General features: G+C 47.5%; 8 protein-coding genes across 8 annotated transcripts; 5 read left to right on the top strand and 3 right to left on the bottom strand.

Moving 5' to 3' along the window:
* Positions 1–467: 467 nt before the first annotated feature.
* On the top strand, positions 468–1324 carry N7468_004540 (putative short-chain dehydrogenase/oxidoreductase; the record flags this gene model as incomplete). The annotated part of the gene is made up of 3 exons (XM_058473837.1): positions 468–665; positions 716–1087; positions 1163–1324. 3 exons carry the CDS (start codon positions 468–470, stop codon positions 1322–1324), a joined length of 732 nt encoding a protein of 243 aa, XP_058332840.1.
* Positions 1325–2622: 1298 nt separating this feature from the next.
* Positions 2623–3444, bottom strand: N7468_004541 (uncharacterized protein; the record flags this gene model as incomplete). Its single annotated transcript, XM_058473838.1, has 1 exon — positions 2623–3444. One exon carries the CDS (start codon positions 3442–3444, stop codon positions 2623–2625), a length of 822 nt encoding a protein of 273 aa, XP_058332841.1.
* A 1891-nt stretch (positions 3445–5335) lies between these two features.
* On the top strand, positions 5336–5717 carry N7468_004542 (hypervirulence associated TUDOR domain-containing protein; the record flags this gene model as incomplete). Its single annotated transcript, XM_058473839.1, has 3 exons — positions 5336–5431; positions 5517–5579; positions 5640–5717. The coding sequence occupies 3 exons, from the start codon at positions 5336–5338 to the stop codon at positions 5715–5717; spliced, it is 237 nt and encodes a 78-aa protein (XP_058332842.1).
* A 653-nt stretch (positions 5718–6370) lies between these two features.
* Positions 6371–7530, top strand: N7468_004543 (putative phosphatidylserine decarboxylase; the record flags this gene model as incomplete). The annotated part of the gene is made up of 3 exons (XM_058473840.1): positions 6371–6608; positions 6679–7243; positions 7299–7530. 3 exons carry the CDS (start codon positions 6371–6373, stop codon positions 7528–7530), a joined length of 1035 nt encoding a protein of 344 aa, XP_058332843.1.
* Positions 7531–8747: 1217 nt separating this feature from the next.
* Positions 8748–10206, bottom strand: N7468_004544 (uncharacterized protein; the record flags this gene model as incomplete). The annotated part of the gene is made up of 2 exons (XM_058473841.1): positions 8748–9719; positions 9796–10206. The coding sequence occupies 2 exons, from the start codon at positions 10204–10206 to the stop codon at positions 8748–8750; spliced, it is 1383 nt and encodes a 460-aa protein (XP_058332844.1).
* An 841-nt stretch (positions 10207–11047) lies between these two features.
* On the top strand, positions 11048–11905 carry N7468_004545 (aminoglycoside phosphotransferase family protein; the record flags this gene model as incomplete). Its single annotated transcript, XM_058473842.1, has 1 exon — positions 11048–11905. One exon carries the CDS (start codon positions 11048–11050, stop codon positions 11903–11905), a length of 858 nt encoding a protein of 285 aa, XP_058332845.1.
* A 2650-nt stretch (positions 11906–14555) lies between these two features.
* N7468_004546 (CCDC174 family protein) lies at positions 14556–15491 on the top strand (the record flags this gene model as incomplete). The annotated part of the gene is made up of 1 exon (XM_058473843.1): positions 14556–15491. The coding sequence occupies one exon, from the start codon at positions 14556–14558 to the stop codon at positions 15489–15491; it is 936 nt and encodes a 311-aa protein (XP_058332846.1).
* Positions 15492–16093: 602 nt separating this feature from the next.
* On the bottom strand, positions 16094–18099 carry N7468_004547 (uncharacterized protein; the record flags this gene model as incomplete). Its single annotated transcript, XM_058473844.1, has 9 exons — positions 16094–16146; positions 16200–16381; positions 16435–16539; positions 16592–16703; positions 16763–16995; positions 17056–17130; positions 17192–17259; positions 17437–17614; positions 17687–18099. 9 exons carry the CDS (start codon positions 18097–18099, stop codon positions 16094–16096), a joined length of 1419 nt encoding a protein of 472 aa, XP_058332847.1.
* Positions 18100–19928: the final 1829 nt, after the last annotated feature.

Genomic DNA, 19928 nt, shown 5'->3' on the forward strand with positions numbered 1-19928 from the left:
AGAGACGATGAGGTTAGCCACTACCCCAATTCGGACGGCTCATCCACTAGACTACTCTAGTGAACTGATGGAGAACGACCAGAGTTTGCCAACATGAGCGTACACTCCCCAATTTGGGTCCTCCTGCACTGACGGCCTTGGCGTGCCAGCTCGGTCGCTAGAAATGCTCGATTATTGAGTTGACCAGGCTTGATAAATCAATTAAAATTCCCTGCTCGACATCATCTTGGGGTTGAAGAACTATCGGCCGGTAGCAATTGTCGGATGAATCTTAATTGATTTCAAATCACCATCACTCAAATTAAGGTCAACCAATCGTGCTCTCGATCCGGGGCCCTCATCTGAACAAGCTTGATACGGCTTAGTCTCCGCTTGTTCCCGCCACTGGTGGCTACAAATCTTGTTTCTTGGTACGTCTTGATCGAGACCTGCAGAACAATTATATTAGCCATCACCCAGCGAATAAAATGACCTTCTCTTACGAAAAAGTACTCATTATCGGGGCAACCTCAGGCATTGGCAAGGCCCTAGCCACTAAGCTGGTGCAAAATGGAACAAAAGTGATCATATCGGGTCGGAGAAAGGAAAATCTCGAGACTTTCATTCAAGACAATGGCTCTGACAAGGTTCAGGCCAAGCCTTTCGACATCACCCAGCTGGACCAGGTACGTTACATCTTCTGCAACAAAAGACACAAGGGCTAACTATGAGGAAGATCAATAAGTTTGCATCCGACGTGATTGCCGAGAACCCTGATTTAGACTGTATCTTCGTGAACGCCGGCATCCAGCGGCCTTTTGATTTCTCCAAGACCGATACCGTTGACCTTGACATCCTCGACCAGGAGCTGGTCATCAACTATACAGCACCTGTCCGCATTGCCAAGGCATTTATCCCTCATCTGCAGAGGCAGGAGAAGCAGACTGCTCTTGCATTTACCACCTCTCAGCTTGCGATTATCCCCATGCTGCGTTGCCCAAACTATGGTGCGTCCAAGGCTGCTCTACACCATTTCATCATTACTCTACGTACCCAAATGCAAAACGGCCCTGGTAATGTGAAGGTGCTAGAGATTCTGCCACCCGCAGTTCAGACTGAGCTTCATGATACGAAGCACTAACCTGATCTGAAAAACGGACATCTCATTGGCATGCCGCTGCAGGAGTTTATGGATGATGCTTGGGCCCAGATCAATGCAGGAGATGAGCAGATCGCGGTCGGCTCGGCGAAGGATATCGTCGATGCGGTCGAGCCGAAACGTAACGAGCTTTACCAGCACATGACACAGATGTTGACGGGCCTTATAAAACAGTTTTTGAAATAGACCCCCACTGCCCTTATTCTGGTGATACGATGATATAGAACAAACTCTGACAGGTCTAAGGTGCTTTCACGTAAGAACAGGTACCAAACATATACAATTTAATTATTTAAACATGAGACTCGGGGCGGGAACGATATTATAGACACAGTTTTACCTTTACAAGGAGCCAGTATAAGCGCACCAAGATATACGGGCCAGTGAACAACATCATTTGCCGGCGGTCCATATATTCGTACAGCGGGACCATATAATCTTTGGTGTATTCTGGAGCGTTGCCCCATGTTCTTCCGAGTCATGGCCTCACAGGTACATTTGTAGGTCAACAGATGTCTGCCAAGCAATAGAGTGCAAGCAGAATGGCTCAAATTGTGGGGAGAGTAGGCACTCCATAGAACAGGCATAAAGATTATTATGGATCGGGCACTCTCAACCAGCAGCCATGCACTTTGTATACTTCTGCTAGCAACTGAATGAGCGCTTGTTCTCATAGTCGGATGGTGATTCATTCGAGTGCATCACTTATACTTTTCGAATAGGTAGCTTGGTCATGCCGTGGGAAGAGCAGGACGCCCCGCACGGGTGGGGATTGTGCACTGCACATAAGCTCTTTGAAAGTCGAGGCATGTTTCAAGTAAGAGTACAACCCCTCGGATCTCTGCCGAATGATTTGTAGAAAGTCGCACTAGCATAAGTAGTGTATTGGGCCTGCTCGTATATTGCATAGCTAGAAGGCATCTTTCGTCGAGTTCGGAATTCGCTACAAACTATATATGATCTATGATTGATATAGCACTTCCGATTAGTAGAACAATTGGCAGTGGTGGTTAGCCTGTGAAAAATCCTCCTGTCCAAGGGCAGTGAGTTTTATGAAGACTTAGCATGGATTAACTCTAGAATATAATTCCGTAACGTCATTCATTGCGAAAAGCAGCTAAGCAGGCAACCTTCTTTGTATATCTCATTGACTCTAAAAGGCAACTCTCTGTTCTTGTGCATCTGCAGTACAAGTATTGGCGAGCCTAAGCGCAAAATGCCGTCGGCCTTAGTATTACCAACTTGGTCGCTTTGAATTGATGATCCCATAGACAAAAGACCCTAAAGCGAGAAAGAAACAGCCGACATTCCATGCTGTTCCCCACTCACCAAAAACAAATTTCGCAACAATGATTGTTAAGAACAGCAAGGTCAAGACCAAAGGAATAGTAGTCCGTTGATTTGTGGTATCCAAGCTTTCCTCAACTAGGATCCCGCGGAATTCCACCTCGCGAAGTTTCTGGCAGTGCCACTGGCTTATCATCCTAAGTATATCCCTTTATTGCAAAGTCACAAAAGATCAGAAAAGATACTGAGATCAGGTCGATTTCATGTACTGACCTATGCCCATAAATCACGCTTTTGTCTTGCAGAAAATCATTTAATGATGCAAGATCGGGATCTTCAAACGCAAGGCTCATGAGTGAGAGTGTTTTCAAGTTCTGAAGCTGTCTTTCAGCTTCAAACTTCCTCCTCTCCGGGCAATCAACGTCTATCATCTGTGAAATGCAATCTTGAAAGCACTCTGTTCTTCCGGTGAGAGAATTATATCCACAGGGCCATTCTTGGGCCTCATAGTTTTGAATGATGCGTTCCGCACGATCAATATCGAGTTGCAGGTCTTCTTTGGTATACTTCCCGATAAACTTCACAGCACTTCTCGGGTTGTTGGTTCCCTTGGCTACACCGCCAATATAAATCTGTGGGGATTTGTCAGGCCAGGAATGAGAAAAGTTCATTACTTCGTGACATACTTTGACGATGCTAATGTGACTAATAATGCCAAAGTTAAAGATTCTTCTCCACCAGCCTTGATAAGAAGCCTTTGTCTGTCTGAGTTGTCTCCAGATAGCAACTTCATCAGTGGGGTCCGGAATGGATACTGGGACGATATGACACTTGTCCGGTACACCAAAACATAACAGAAGCGTAGAGTCTGTGGAATCCCCGAGGAGTGGCTGTAATTTATTTGCCAAGTCCCTTTTGCGAGCATTGTGATCTTCTTCACACGCGTACTTCACGAAGAAGACATCCTCCAAGATCGACAATTCTTCTTGTATGCTTCCAGACTGTGTCGGTCCATCCATTGAATGACTTACACGTTCTGACGAATCTGTTAAACTCTGGCGACCTCTGTTGGGGATTCGTCTCGGATGTGGTGGCTGTAAATGGCGTCGAGGAAACATATTGGAACTAGCACGAGTAGCTGCGACCGGTAAAGATGGCGTTTCTGTAGTAAGGAGGGATTTCACCATTTTCATAATGAACGAACCATAGAGCGCTTGGTTTTGGGTATTTTGCGGGAAATGAAGAGTGGCATGTTCCCAGTCACCGAGGAATTCATATTCGTCGGGGCGACTGGGGGGGCAAGAGAGCTCTTGTTGGAGCGGCAATATGATCCATTCTTGCTTGTCAGAAGTAAACCTGTTTCTGTCTGTGATTCTAAAGATTTGCAAGACGATTTTACGCAAAGAAAGCGCGGTGAGTGGATTTATTACTCAAAAATCGACCCTAGGCACCCCTCAAGTCCGCCTATCGAATTGAGCTTTGGGCTATCGAAGTGGCTGAGCCTCTATCGTATCACCTAGCAGCCGACAACGCCCGACAAGGCAGAGTTCAAAGATAGATGCCAGAATCATGCGGGGCCATTTCGGGAAAGGCGCCTTCTTCGACGAGCCTGCTGATTAGCTGAATATACTAAAATAGATCACGCCACCGCCTTCTCATCTTATTCCAGGACTCATCGCTCAAGAATCTTGGTTTGACTGGGTTGGACGTATTATTATTTGCAGGTATTGAGGTGCTCCTGAGCTTAAAACATTTTTGAATGCGAAAGTCACTTCGGAACGAGCACGGCGGCTACCTTTAAAGCGATAGTTAAATAAAAGAATTGACCACTTTCGTCTGTGCACAGTGTATACACTCAGTGACTCCAAGCATGTACCAGACCAGAATGTTTCATTCAACAAGCAGAAATAGTGAAAAGGCCCCAGCCCCATCTGGCGAGGGCTGCCCCAGCTCAAAGTTGGGTATCTTTGCATGCATATAGTGCGGGAAAGGGCGAAAGAAAGAAAATTTACACTAGTAAAGACACCGGCAACGGCTCATTGGCTGTTATGATATCACTTTGCCAGACGCACGGACTCAGCAATCAACCAAGGCAAGGTTGCTTTTTCTTTCTTGAGTGCCTCACAGAACCAAAATCTCCCGCATGTAGTAAGGACAGTCCCCGTTGACAGGAATAACGTAATTCCACGTTGAGCGAATCTTTCCTACAATAAATCTTGGAATAAATCTTGGAAAGATTTATTCTTCTTAGCTTGTATTTGGACTCGCGACACCTGCAGGAAAATACTATGAATATCTGCTAGAATGGGCATGGCTTGACCTGTCGTCGTGGCTATGGAATTCTGCCAACTTCGCTCCATTCTCAACCTTGGAGGCTCTATTTTTGAAGTAGTCAGTCCCCAATACGCCATGCACAGAGCAGACAGCGAGTTCATTGATCAGTCCAGGGTGAAATTTGGGACCTTCTTCGAGCTGCCATAGTCAAAGTGGGACTACAAGCTCTCACTTTGACATCGAAGTGTGTGGTTTCATGATTCCATGTTATCTACCCCGTACAGTATATGACAACGGAAATGAGCCCATTCATGCCGCTACATTCATCTTTTCGGCCATTTGGTGATATCACATACCGTTAGTGTACAGCCATAATTAGTAAGATTATAGAATCTACCTAATTTATTTAAGCATAGAGAGCACTAATATCCGCCTAGTGGCAAAACTGGAGTGTTACTGCAATAGGCAGGGGTTACACATAATGACATCTAGAGCAATACGTCATATTGATATGTTGGGGAAATTGAAGTGATCACTTACTTGGACTTAAGAAACACGGCAGATAAATAGCCGCCTCAAGGACTCTATCCCTCTGCAGTAATAGCAATACCAGGCCGAACCTGCTTCTTAGTCAATATGGATAGCGACAATGTGTACGACAAAAATGGTGAACCTATTCACGAAGGAGATTACGTTTACACTAGAATTCGCGGCGGAACACACGAAGGCAAGGTATGTTGAGAGCACCATACAATAGCGGTCCTGGCTTGAAGCAGTCGGCCCAAGAACATACGTTGAGCTGATGTTTTGCCCTTAGGTCGAGGAAATCGTCACGGATGAAGCGCGTGCTGAAGAAACATCAGTGAAGCATCCTCCTAAGGTAAGCAAGGCATATGATGCCGTACTAAAAGCTGTGGCAAATGATAATAGATACCTTTAGGTCATACTGCACAACAAGGATGGAAAGACAAGGGCGCACAACCCTGGCACTCTAGAAATACGCAACGAGGATGCCTGAACACAGTACAGCAAGCCAATCTTGTGAAACGGCTTTAGGGGCCGGCTACTGCTTGAAATAACAACAAATGAGCTTCATATTTGTGCATGTATAGCTGTACTTAATTAAATATAGATATCTATTAGTATTCACATATTACTTCTCTTGTTTTCGAGACCAGCGTGATCCTTGCTATTTTTGAGCGAATTTCCTTCATCTATACTATATCGCTGATACTCAGTTAACAAGGCAATAGCCGAAGCACAATAGCTCATCTGATGTTTTCAATACTATGAGGTACTGATCAAACGAAGGGAGAGAACGCCGGCGATTTTATGACATCATATTAGCGCACTATCTCAGCTTCCACCTTTCCGATGATCTACAACTACTACCGTTAAGAGGCAGATTCCTATGGCGCAGGGTTTCTAATCCAGAAGGAAACAGCCCGTGGTCACTGCAAATTCCCTAGATTAGTCCGATGCAATGATCATAAATAGGGTCCTGAGCCTCATCATCATATGATATCCAAAGTTCTTTCACATTGAGCTGGACGCTAGAGCTTGGTCACTCTGACTTCAATATGACGCATTCTGATTGCAAGCTCCTTTACCTTCAAGACTAATCAAGTATAGTACTTCCCACATCTAGTCAGATAAACATGCTCATCCACGATGTGGTTGTTAGCCAAGATTCACGCTTTCCTCGACGCCAGCCTTCGCCGGCTCAAACTCCTTGAGGATCGGCAGGTGGGCTGGCTTACTCTAGATCGCAAGTCAGGCAATTTAAAGCGCGAACAACAAACTCTTTGGAAAAAGCTGAAGCTCTTATTGCTCTTCAATCCTTTAACAGAATGGATTGATCGCACTCATGCTCTTCGTATCTGGACGCACAGGAAGAATCTCGAAGCTGGTAAGTGCATAACCCCTAAAGGAGAGCCTGCTTTTTTATTGTCTGCGCGGGACAAAGACGCCGATCAAAGTTCGCAGGCAAGACGAGGGCAAGCCCCAATCCCACGCCCAAATCAAATCCTTCATTGATTTCTACCATATCGACATGTGTAGCTTTGAGCCGTCAGATCCTGAAAGCTACCCTACCTTTAAGGATTTCTTCATTCGCAGATTCGCTCCTGGCGCCAGGCCCATCTTCGCGCCTGAGGACCCGACTAAAGCTATTGTTTCGGCGGACTCTCGAGCAGTCGTATACCCAACCGTTGAAAAGCTCCGGGCGCTGTGGATTAAAGGAAACCGATTTACAATTGCGAACCTGATCAAGGACGATGAGCGCAGTCTCCGATGGATCAACGGCTCGGTCGCAAGCTTGAGGTTGAGTCCACAAGACTATCATCGATACCACTCTCCAGTCAAAGGAAAGGTCAAATGGTACAAACATATCCCGGGAGACTACCTTCAAGTTGATCCCATGGCACTTCATAGTTCCGTCAATATCTTGACCGAGAACGCTAGAAGCTGCGTTTGTATCGAAAGTGAAGAATTCGGCGATGTACTTTTTGTGGCAATCGGTGCTACCGACGTAGGTACGGTCGAGTAAGTGTCAGCCCTCCATTTTTGGCTTTCGAATTCCACACTCACAGCAGGACAGGATCCACGACGAGATGAGGAAAGAAGGGCACGCTGTGGAAAAGGGGGATGAGATCGGACTTTTTCAATTTGGTGGATCAAGTATCATTATAGCTTTCGAGCCGGGTCGAATCGATTTTGATGAAGACCTCGAACGCCTCAGTAATGAGGAAACCATGGTGGATGTCGAGGTTGGAATGAGTCTCGGCAAAGCAAGCCGTCCTGACATACCGCCAACGGATGAGGCTTCGTAGTTGAGGTGGAACGAATCGAGAGAGAAGAGAGTGGATTTCCTAATCTCATCTAGTTACCAGTTCATGTGGTGCCACATCCTCTGTGTCTTAAAGTTGTTTAAGTGAATGTGCCCTGATGAAGCTGGATAGTCTTGTTACCAAAATTCCTTGGGTGGAAGAGAGAGAGAGTACCTGACCTCTCCACGAAAGTGATAGGGCCCTTTCGCCGCTATCGGTCTAGGAAATATATCATATCGTCGCTAGGTATTTGGTTACATTCGCCGAGTTTGGTAGTGTGTACGTAGCTATGTATGCCCAAATTGACGGGATTCCGCCTGTAAAGCCGGATCTATCTCCCACAACTCAGAGGGCGCACACAGACTTCATCAGCAACTCCGGCAGAACTGAAAAGAGGAATGTATTGCAATGCAATGCTTCACTATGTGTATTTACAGGCCATTTATCTACGCCTTGCTTTCCTGTTTTGGAATATTTAGACATATGTATCTTTCGCTATCTACGCATACAGTAGAGATTATTTAGGGGATAACCTAAGAACTAAGAGCAGTCGCCGTCTCTTAAACTAAGCCAGAAATCAAATAAAGCACTTGTAATCAGTTCTCTACGCTTCACGGTTTGCTATCAAAGATCAGAGAGCAGCGTAGCTATACTATCCTTATAGCAAGTATCTGCAATCGACATATCACTAAGAATTTACCAACTTCGTAGGATTCCTTGGTAGCAGAAAGATACTAAGACAAATCTACACACTCCTGGTCCAGCACCGTCTAGATTTCCTGTGACGATGGCGAATTGTATTGAGGCACACACTGCTTTTTAAGTTCGGCTTCGAATTTAAGCGATCCAAATCAGACCTATAAATTTCTAAGTTTTGGTTTTGCAAATGAATCCAGGTACAAGGCCAGATCAAAATACAAGGGCGACAACGTATAGGACTTCCAAAGATAGCTGGCCAGTTGCAAGTCCGCGTTCAATATCTCCTTGACTGAAGCCAACCTGCAAGCATTGTTTCTCTCGATAAATCCAGACCTGACTATCAGACACATTAATAATTTGGTTTACAGAGAAAATGAGACCAAAATAAAGTAATTAATTGTACCAGACTTTCTCATACCAATCAGGCCGTAGATGGAGTTGTTGATGTAAACACTAAGGGGCTCATCTTAAAACATGGCCATGCAAGCAAGCACCTTTTCGGCGAGAGACCGACTGCAACTTTAATCCACCCCCAACTTCTCCGCTCTCGCCATCTTCAATTGTTGGCGAAAATTTTCGGTATATTCATCCGGATCCCATGCCAAGACCCTTTCTTCCATCTCTGCAAGCTTAGAAGTCACTAGTCGTTCCATGTCACGTCTTTGGTCTTGATCTAGTAGGTATAATCGCTCTTTCCATGCCTCATTTGGGTCATTGGTCTTTGTGGGCCCAAAAAAACGCCGGTCAATCTTTTGCCAATAGATTGCGTCAAAAGCAAAGCTGTGCAAAAGGCCATAAACTACCCAGAAGTCGCCAGTCTCCCAGCTTTGTCGCATTTTCTCCGACAGGCGGCACTGGCCTTGCTGGGAAGCCATTTCTTCACAATGTCTCATTGCGGCGAGGAATGTTTCTAGACGGCGTTCAAATACCCTTGTCCAGCCATCAAGGCCCTCCCGCCAGAATTCAGGTTTTTCGATGAGGAGCCACCAGGGTGGCGCATACGAGAACTCCAGTGGCGCTGCATATGTGAACTCCCAATCCACTATACCAGCAATAGTGAGGTCATCATGAAGCAGGATGTTCGCCGGCCGGAAGTCATCACACCAGAGTTTGAATGGTCCATTCTCGTGGCATGATTGAGACAATTTTTTGTCTTTGGCAAGCTTGTGAAACAGCAGCCTTGCCACGTATTTCCGACGGCAGTCATCTGCAGACTTTACTGCATCATTCCTTTGATATATCAAATGTAGAATGTTGAGCTGCGCCAAATATTCAATATATGATGATGCAGTCTGAAAAGTGCTAAATTGCGGTGGTAATTTCGATCGAGGCAATGTTCCCAAACGCACAAGCTCGTTCATGTTCATTGATAATGGTCGGCCAGTCACCTTCCAGGTGAAGTCATCCACTTGGCTTAGAGACCCTATTCGTTGAAACTGTGGCTTGGAAAGATCAAGGAGGACCATTGCCAGTTGCCTGTATAGCTTGTCAAGCTGATTTTGGTCGATGTTTGGATTCAAGATGCCCCGCTCCTCGTTTGAACACCCTGGTACATTGAGAGCATCGTACATGGTCGTTGAATGGGCAATATGGCTCATCATGATAAACGGGCCTAGGCTGAGGGGGGCTCTCTTTCTGTGTGCCAGAATGCAGAACGAAGGGAATCGGGACTGATGTTTGGTCCGAGATATATCGCATGACAGCCACTTCATTCTGGACCTTTTCTTCGGGAAACAGAACTGCCCCAGGCTGTGGAAATCGAATATTTGTCGCGCCATATGTATACTTCATTTGTAATGTGATATTGAACGATCCCTTTTGAAGAATTTTAAACTCAGGATCATCTCCGGAGTCATGCTTCAGGATAAACTGAGCGATAGGTCTTTTGATGTTGATATCCAGAAACTGGGATAGCCAATTATCAGAAATGTCATCGGATTGCTCCCATGCGACGTCATCGTAGCACATCTGGGACTCCATACTTCGAAGGACCAGTAGCTGCTGTGTTTTTATAGAGTTTTTTTTATAGAGAACCGCTTTCTTGGGCGTAAAATGACCACAATGATGATGAACTTTCTCTGGGTAGTATGAGCAAAATGGAGCTATAAACTATAAAGCAGCAATGTAATTTGTCGATGTGGCTCAGGAAATAATGAGGCGGAAAAGCTTTGTGCTCCTAGGAACATTGCAAGTCGAGGAAAAGGAGACGGCATGGTCGAGGGTCATGTCACGTGATTTTGATGTATCGAATGAACCAGCGGGGCAACTCAATCATGTACAACTGGGTGAAATCAGGACTCTTGCGGGACCGTATTCGGAAGACGGGGCCTCATGGTCCAGAATGTCGTCCAGAAGTTCAGCGGGAATCAGCTGGGTTGAGAAATAAGTGTTTGTGAAGGCCGTCAAGAAATGTGGGGGTCGGTTTTCGAGGGACGCTGTCGCGAAATTGGTAGCTGCTGTTGAGATGCCGTCAGCTGTTGCTGGATGCTGAAAGCCGTTCTTCGGCTGCTGCTAGCTGACGCCGAAGCAACTCAACTTCCAAAGACATGTGAATTCACGGCTGGGAATGCATTTTTGACAGTGGATTTTCAAGTAGTTATTAGTAAACGAAGGGAAACAAACACCGCGCATGATTCCTACTTTCGGAATAACAATTTCCCGTCCGAGCCTGTGAATCAATTGATATCATGTGATAATGACAAGCAAACAAACATAATCGGCGATGTAAATATCACCGGCTCATAAATAGGAGATGCCGCCGGCTGTTTTCATTCTTTTATCACGACTCTTCAGTCTATCTACTCTCTGATTTCGGGTGGCAATGCAGGATTTCTTTGATATTCCATTTTATGCAACCGACTTGCCCTGCCCTCTACCCACAAATGCAGAAATCGAGGATGCTCCAGACAAATCCTTGGAATACGGAGGGCGAAGAATCGTCGGTCTAGGCCAGCATTTTGTTGTGAAGTTTGGCCAAGGAGTCGATCTCACCGAAGGAGAAAATATGTTGTTTGTGCGGAAAAATACAAATATTCGTGTTCCACGAGTCTTCGCTCTTTATTCGGACTCCGAAACTGGCAAAAACTTTATCGTCATGGAGCGCATCATCGGTCAAACACTTCTCGCGGCCTGGCCAAAACTTACAGAATCGGAGAAACAAAGTATACTGAGCGACCTGCGGATACAACTTGATGAACTGCGTCAGCTTCCATCTCCCAACTACTTTGGCAGCCTCGGCAAAAGAAAACTTCTGGATGGAATATTTTGGACAGAAGAACCAGACCTATCAGTAAATGGGCCGTTCGATTCCGAAGAAGCCCTCAACGAAGCGATGATGCGAAAGTATTCCTATAATGGAGGTCCATATTACAGAATAGAATATCTTCGAAAATGCCTCCCTCTCATTTTCCAAGGTCACAAAGCGACTTTTACCCACGGCGATGTACAAAGAAAGAATGTTATGATTAGCGAGAAAATCCAGCAGGATGAGGAGCGACCACGGGTCGTGCTGATCGATTGGGAAAAGTCCGGATGGTATCCAGTGTATTGGGAATATTGCTTGGCTGTTTGTGCTCTACGATGGGATGATGACTGGCCCCTTTGGATTGACGCAATTCTGACGCCATTTGCCTCGGAAGCTGCATGGCTGCAATCACTGCGACTCGAATTATGGTCATAGATGTTGGGAAGACACAAATTGCTTCTGTGCATTCAGCGGCTATGAAAAAGAGCAGGGACGAATGTGCACTCGATCCGAGCCTTATTTTTCATTCAGCAGTCAAACATGAGCTGAAGCCGAGGGGTGGGGACCAATGCTAGTCCCACATTGCTGTCCACTTAGATAGCAGTCGATTGATAGTGTTGACAGCATTAAGCATGTAAAAAGCTGATTCACCTCATTTATTTCCAGCGACCGGGTTTCCCGATTCCGGCCAATTGATATTAGCCGGTTGCCTTTCTTCCTTTCCGAACCGCGAATGGTCACTAGTAACGGAGCCGGGTAGTGAGGGCTCTGGAAAGTTAGTTTTCATCCTTACTGTAAATTTCCTCCAAATCCCGAAGGATCTGCCGACAGACCCGTCGCTCGCATGCGAATGCCGATGTGTACGTCTATTGCACAGCTTGCTATACTCGATTGCCTGTTTCATCATAGTTGTTCTGCGACGGCATTGTTTTTGGCGCTTTAACCTTTTGGCCGAATTATTCTTATCCGAGGAGTCGTTCATCGAAGCCATCGGTAGCCATTGTCTTATGCTTGGAGGGCATGCCGTGTATTATCTGGAAATTTTGTTTTTATAGCGAGAAATATTGTGCCCTGCACAGATGCTATCCATGATGAAGTCAAATTGAACATTTATAGGAATTATTCCAAGTCTATGGGAGTGTAGTTCGTCCACAATGGTAGGCAAGCTGGCTGCCATATTAAACATCTGTGGACACAGTTCCAAAGTTGGTTCAACAAATTTTGAGGCCAACAGGGTCTTAAGACCAACAGGGTCTTGAGGCTAACAGGGTCTTGAGAATAGCTGGATCTTGAGACTAACTGGTAATCAATGCTTTTCCATTTTTAATTAAATGTCCACTGTTAACGGCGGCTTACATTAGAAACAGGAAACTGGCAATGGTGCTCGGATTCGAGATAAAGCTCGAATATGTATAAAATATGCAAATCATAAGTTTCCACCTATTTACATTATTTGACTATCCACAGGTACTATAGGTATTATCTAGCTACCTATTACCTGTTAAGAAATGGGTAAACTCTGTTTAGGTCGACTTGTACAGGTCATGGTAAGGTATGGTTATTATTTGATTTCGAAGATGATCAACTTTTCTTGAAGCAGGATTTGTTCATGATTGCGTCGCAACACGTGTTAGGGAGGCCCATGATGCGTAAGCTCAGCGAATGAGTTCACGGATTTGACAACAGGCCTATGGGATACGGCAAATGGAAATTGTTTCCCACCATAACACAGTCCTTTAGAAGCGTCCCGTCCAAAAGTCTGTGTGCACTCAGCCCGCCCTAACAACGATCTATATTTTCAATTTCCTCCTACACCACCCCAATGGCCTCGGCCGCTATCAAGCAGGAATAATGTTTTAGCAAGATCACGCAAATGATTATATAGCGAAAAATACATGGATTTAGTTTGAAGATTAGGGGATATAGGATATGTAAGTATGGATATATATATTTCGTAGGGCGGCGGAAGCGGTATGCACACAGACTGCGCCCTATTGCGAGCCTTCAGAGTCGAAGATACACTGTCGTCATCAAGTTTACTACAGCAGAGAAGAGCCTCGTCTCCAAGTGGACATGAAAAATTATATGCAGCTGACACGCCTGCAGGGCCAGCAGATTTCCATTAGAGCAGTCTCGGCCAACAAAGCGGGATTGGAGTGTCTATTGAATATGTGGCTACCAGGACCCACTAAACGCGCCGTCATATAGCCAAAATATCGCCGTTTTACCACGAATTCACTGGAGTAGTCTAGTGGATGAGCCGTCCGAATTGGGGTAGTGGCTAACCTCATCGTCTCTCACACGATAGCCGGGGGTTCGATTCCCCCATTCGGAGCAAGAAACTTCACTTTTTCCCCTCTGTTTTTCTTATTATTTTCACCCCCGAGTCTCACCACCACCTACCAGCATCGACCTTTAGCTTGATCACTAATAGGCGACACACTGAAATGTGGGGAATCGACTTTTCAACACGCAGATACTTTTGGCCAAAAAGCCGAACGCCACAATTTTAAAATCCGTACTCATGGTGGAAGCTTGAAGAAATTGCTAAGTGTTATTGTACTTTCTCTCGAGCAAAAGTGCCAACCAACCGTACTATCAAAGTTTTTGAATCGCGGAGGATCGTCTAAGAAAAATCGCTTAGCATCCGAAAGTTTTTTTATAGTCCCCATGTAACTAGTTAGTTAGTTATCGGGCCTTATAAACAGCCCGCCCTGGTCACATGACCATGCATCATTATCCTACCCGACGCCTCTTTCAAGAGGAAACATTCCGGGCAAACAGAAAAACTAGCGTGGAAAACTTCACTAGCTGAAGACAAAGCACAATCAGGATAGAGCCAAGCCAAGAAGAAGCCTGAATTGTACTCCGAAGAGACGCTTGTGTAAGGGATGAGGGTATGAAGTTACGTTGACCCGCAATGCCGAGCATTGGTATCCCGCTCAGGAAGACATGAGACAGACCAGTTACAGCATTGTCAAAGCATCAAAACCAGGAAAACTACAGATGCTCCCAGTCGTAACTCCAAGGTCCTGGCTTTACGCACTCCCATCACTCCTACCACATCCTGTGCTCCCAACACAACATGCGTTCCAAATCCACAAACAAAGACGACGCTTCCTCGTCTGGGAAGGCCCATGGAAAGAAGTCAAAGTCCTCCCAAGGCACGCAGCCAGCCAAGACTGAGTTTGCCAATACGCTTTCGGCTTTGATGCACGAATCCTGGGCACAACTATCGGCGCGGCCCACTCAAAGCCACACGTCTAGTTATGATACGCACGACACGCCCAAGGACTGGACGTCCGCACAAAAGCACGATACATCTTCAGAAGAGGAAAAGGATGACGACAATGCATCAATCATCTCCTACGAAGACGAACTCGGCCGCTCACGCCGAGGGACCCGCGCCCAGGCCGCTCGTGCAGCCGCCCTCAAGGAAGACTTGAACGACGAACCCCAGCGCCCAAGTTGGCAGCCCGAGCAGCCCAAGAACCTCATCCATGGTGTCACGGTGCAGACCGAGGCATTCAATCCCGACGCCAGACTCGCCGCTCACATGGCTCATATTGCCGAGTTGCGGGATCGTTCCTCGAGCCCCGAGCTAGTGCACTACGATGCCGACGCTGATCCGCGCAAGCGGGGTGCCGGTTTCTATAATTTCTCAAAGGACGAGGCTGAGCGGCGCCGTCAAATGGAAGAGCTCGAGAAAGCGCGGGCCGAGACCGAGGATATGCGGCAAAAGCATGCCCGTGAGAAGAGAGCGAAGGCTGAAGAGCGTGCGAAGTTCAAGAAGGGCCGGAGCGAACGGCTTCTCCAACAACGGACGGTCGCAATGATGGATATCCTAGGGCAGGACCTGCTGGCAAGGGACCTGGCCCCAGATGAGTGGACCTTCTTGCATCGCCGATACATCGATGGCGACACGCTTCGCTGTGAGAAGTGCAGCGCTCGGGAGGGTGAGGAGAGTGCAGTCCAGATGTCGGAGTGCACATGTACTCTCCCTTCGGCTGCTGAGACTTAGGAGCCACGACGGCTAAAGCTGCCAGGTCTCTTGACCTTGTGGGAAACCTAAACTCAATCCCCTAGCGATGCACGCGGTCCAGGACACATAGCTGTGCTACTAGTAGGTGGCCCATGTTCTCACAGAAAATGCACGAGCGGTCCATAATATTCTCTATGTAGGCGTCAGTTGGGCCGTCGAACCCGCGCAGTGATAGCTTTGGCTAGGTACCGGCACTGCTAATATGCGGGTTTAAGAAAGCCATCTTAAAAGTTGCAATACCATCCTGATACGTTAATTCTGGAGTTCTGAAGATCAGTCCTGTAGCAGTAGAGGAATGCGTCCAATCAACACAAGCAAATGCTCAGTGTAACTTGAATGCAAGAAATAATTCGAATAATATCTTCTAATCATCAAACACGCCGAAGGAGGGGAAAAAAAAGGCGCTGCCTCGCTTTAAAGTAGACTGAATCGAATTCATATCACACATAGCTGAGTACTAAGAAGAGAAAGTGGCATCAAAAAATTAGTCCTATCCCATTCCAACTTTTCATTTTGTTCATGATAATCATATCGGCGTAACTCATCATTAATGGCCACTCAGCAAAGTAATCCGCAGAAGTTCAAGGTAGCGCATCGGCGATGTCTTCGATGGTGTCCAGGAAGCCCTCAGCATCTGGGATAAATGTTAGCTCACGTGCTGTTTGGTTCCCAGAAAGAATGTCCTACCGCTCGCATATCTGAACTTGAGTATGTGCTCTCCACGCGACGTCTTGGGTGGACGATACCTGTCCTCGGACATGAATACAAACGGCTCCATCCTGCGGACAACTACGGTTCGCGAGTCGACCAGTTTCAACCAGCCCCGACGGTGAAGGTGATGAGTGATGAAGGCTGTCCAGACAGGCGTTCTAAGAATAAAGAGTTAGGAACATGAGGTAAACCCGTCCGGGTATCATCGTACCGTTGCTTGGGCCCATTGTGGATGGATGCCTGGAGCCGGATAGACTTGGACGGAATGTCTTGATAGACGCGCAGGGCGTGGAGGTATCCATCGTCGTCAATTTGACTGCTGTATGTCAGGATCATATTCCAAGCTCAAGTTCGAAGAACGGTCCTACCCGCCGAAAAGCTCCTCTTCCTCTTCCATCTCGTAGTCTCGAATATCCTTCACGTCGCGGGCGGTGTCTTGCGCGCGAAGAGCCAAGAACGTGCAATAGAATGCTACCAAACCTAGAGGGGCAAATTGAATCTCAGAATCAGATTATGGCTCCTTGGTTAGCAAGACTCACTTTCAATGGTCATGAAGTTCAGGGTGGCCCAGATCACGAGTTCAGAGCCTCCATTTCGTCGCCGGCACAGATGCAGACTGGAACCCGAGCGAGCGATCTCTAGCAGATTCAGCGGAAAGCAGAAAGACTCGCTTGGTCGAGAGCGATGGGGCACTTTGCAAACAATGCGAGTTCGATGGTCGGATTGTCGGATAAAGTAGTAGACAGTAATCTGCGACCTGTCGTTGAAGGCTCTGCTACGAGTTGGCCATAAACCTCAATACACGGGACAACACCTCATCATGTGAACTTACAATTGAAGTACCTGCTCAAAGCCGTCCTCCTTGAGTGTCCGCTTGTCAACCTGATAGTCATCATAACATCCTGCTCTGTAGGTTCTGTTAGTTGGGAGGGGGGAAGATCATCATGCCCCCGGACCAGAAAACTTACTTGTGGTCCGCTTCCGGGATTGCGGTCTCCGTTTCGTAACTGGAAAACACTTCTTTGATCCAGTGTTGCTGTATGAAATCAACGGCGGAGCACTCTCATTGCTGAACCGGGCCGGCATTCTAGGCCTTGATGGCGGAGAGCTGGAGACCTCTGAAATAGAGGGCGGGAGATCCGAGAAACCCCCGGAGGAGGGAGACAGCGGAGATTGAGGCGGGGAGAGATGAGATGGGCGCTGGCGTTCGTACGACCGTTGACGTCGGTGAGTCTCGGTGGGGGGGACGAGGAGCCTCAACGATCACATCGGTGGATGGTTGGCGGCGTAATCTCCTGCGCTCTGATCGCTCTGCGCGATCTTCTTGGATCACCAGCAAAGTCTTGATTCCGTGACGATAGCCGAGCAGTACTGCGGTATCGGACGAGCTGCTGCAGAACACTGTCAGGCATTGGTCCGGTACATCTTATATATCTTGACCCTGCGGGGAATGAGTAACGCACTCTTTAAGCATATCGTTCAGTTCGCGGAGGAGGGCTTTGTATTTGGCGAAGCGAGTTGTGAGAGAGTACTGTGACTCATCCCAGAAGAACCGATTCATGGACCCCCATGTCCGCTTGTAAATGTCTGGGGAGACCTTCCCGCCGTCCAGCCGGCCGAAATGATCAAAGATATCGCTGATGGTGTACTTGAGGCTTTTCTGTACTAATTCCAGGTCGGCCTGGATGCGTGACCAATTGCGTGCGATCCGGGCATCCTTGGACAAGTCGTCTAAGCTAGTAAGCGAGGCGCTGATTGAGTACAGGTCAGCAATATAGCTGGTGATCTCCGTAGAGTGTTCGGGAAGAGGGGCACGAAAGGCGCTGAAGCCGGCCGCAGCGTCCTCAGCCTCCTCGGCAGATGTACGCAGGGCCATGAGGCTAGGTCAGGCCATGGAGTTTTGCTCTTCACAGTCAAAGAAGATACGAGTCGGGTCAACCCCTCACGTGTGCGGCTCTTTGCCCTCTCACGGATTTGATTTCTCACCCTTGCGTCCTGACGTGGCCGTGCGGGAAAGGCGGGGCGCACTGTGGTGGGGGGGGGGGGAACACAAGAGCCCTCGGGATCACAAGAGGGTTCAGTCGAAGTCTCTCTGGAGAACCTGGACTCGGAGTAGGCTGTACGCGATGAGGGGGCCTTAGAGGATGTATAGACCGGATCACAGATGCTAGGATTGTTTACTCCCCCTTCCAGGTACAAATCTACTGTGCGTGGCCCCCACCCGCAAATTAAGCATGATTACACTTTCGGGAGTTTTGGATCCCCAGAGGGCCTTCAATGGGCAGCCTCGTCTAAATTCACTTTCTTTGTTCCTTCTAGCCCACTGGAAATGTCTCCGTAGTTTGGGCTAGATCCTACTCGTCGGCCAGAAACTTCTAAGCATCTTACAGGTGGAACTAGACCACAATGCAACCAGCAGTAACTTTTCATATGGTACAGCCAGCACCGTTCACTAATGCAGAATTCGAAACTACTGCTGGCAGATGGATGTGGGTGCACCAAAACCGCCCTGGGACCAAATGGTTGTAATCCTGTACTTTGGAGGAGATCCCGTTGCGATGGTAGAAGTAGTTGCTTCGCAACTCCTTGATGCCTTGGTATCAGTTGCTTCACTAGTATCTTCATATCGGCAATGCATTACATGCCAGTCATGGCCTGGTACGAATCCCAGCAACCCGGTTGTATGGACTAGTTCGTAATGAGGCCCCCGTTGAACCCTCTGCGGAAATAATCCTTTCCGGGGCGAACGACGATTCCCAGGAAATTGAATCCGCTGAGGATTCCCGTGGTCGATCGCTGACCCACATCAGCCCAAGGGATCCTTGGTTGGGAAGTCCCGCTGCGAACTTCGGGGGTATGCGAAGAGTCCCTGGTATTCTCCTAGAAGTGGCCAATGCAACCACCTTCACTGCATGCCCCCAAGCTAGTCCTACTAGTGGGAGAGTTCATGCGGCACTTGCAGCTGAGGTGTCATGGGGCATCTCCAGAGCGATGTTTTACCCTGAGACAGGGGTGGTGAGCAACCGACCCCTGGTTGGGGGCCATACTGTCATTGATTGAAAGCCTGTAATTCGTCAAGCCTGGCGATCGACAGATTCACTAAAAGATCCGTCAAGATCCGTTACGGGCAGTCAAAAACAGTCAAAGCCAAGGACGATCGGGGCATAAACAGATTCCGACTGCCCGGATTCCTCTAAAATCCTGCTGCTGTCTCACCAGACGCTAGAGGCCCACTCTGGACATGTCTAATTCTTTGCCATTCGGGCGTTCATAGATTGGTGGGGAGCTGATTACTGACGAGGTCCTGGAACAGACCGTTAAACTCAAGTCGTCCAACGCCACCAGGCATATCTCCTATTGGCTACCTAGGTGAACGTTAAGGTCCACCCCATTGTTCCGGCATCGTTACACGTGGAAAGAACCACGCGGGCCGGTTTTGCATCTCAGATGCTGCCCTGATTCTCCGGCGGGGCAGGTCTGCGGTCGACGCTGATTACCCCGACGTAGTATTCGCCTAAAGCAGTAAGAGAACTACTAACTTTAGACCTCGAGGGCCAAGGACAAATAGGGGTGGAGGGGGAAAGTATGTTTTGCGGATACGAGAACGACTGCCAGGTTAGCGTGCAAGTAGTGCGCCTGGGCGTGAACCGTGACGATGTTGATTTCGCACCCAATTGGCCAATCAAAATCCATAGATCTTTTTCT

This window comes from Penicillium chermesinum (assembly GCF_028974085.1).
Source record: "Penicillium chermesinum strain IBT 19713 chromosome Unknown utg000003l:1.0-5111272.0:1.0-5115320.0, whole genome shotgun sequence".
NCBI classification, from domain to species: domain Eukaryota; kingdom Fungi; phylum Ascomycota; class Eurotiomycetes; order Eurotiales; family Aspergillaceae; genus Penicillium; species Penicillium chermesinum.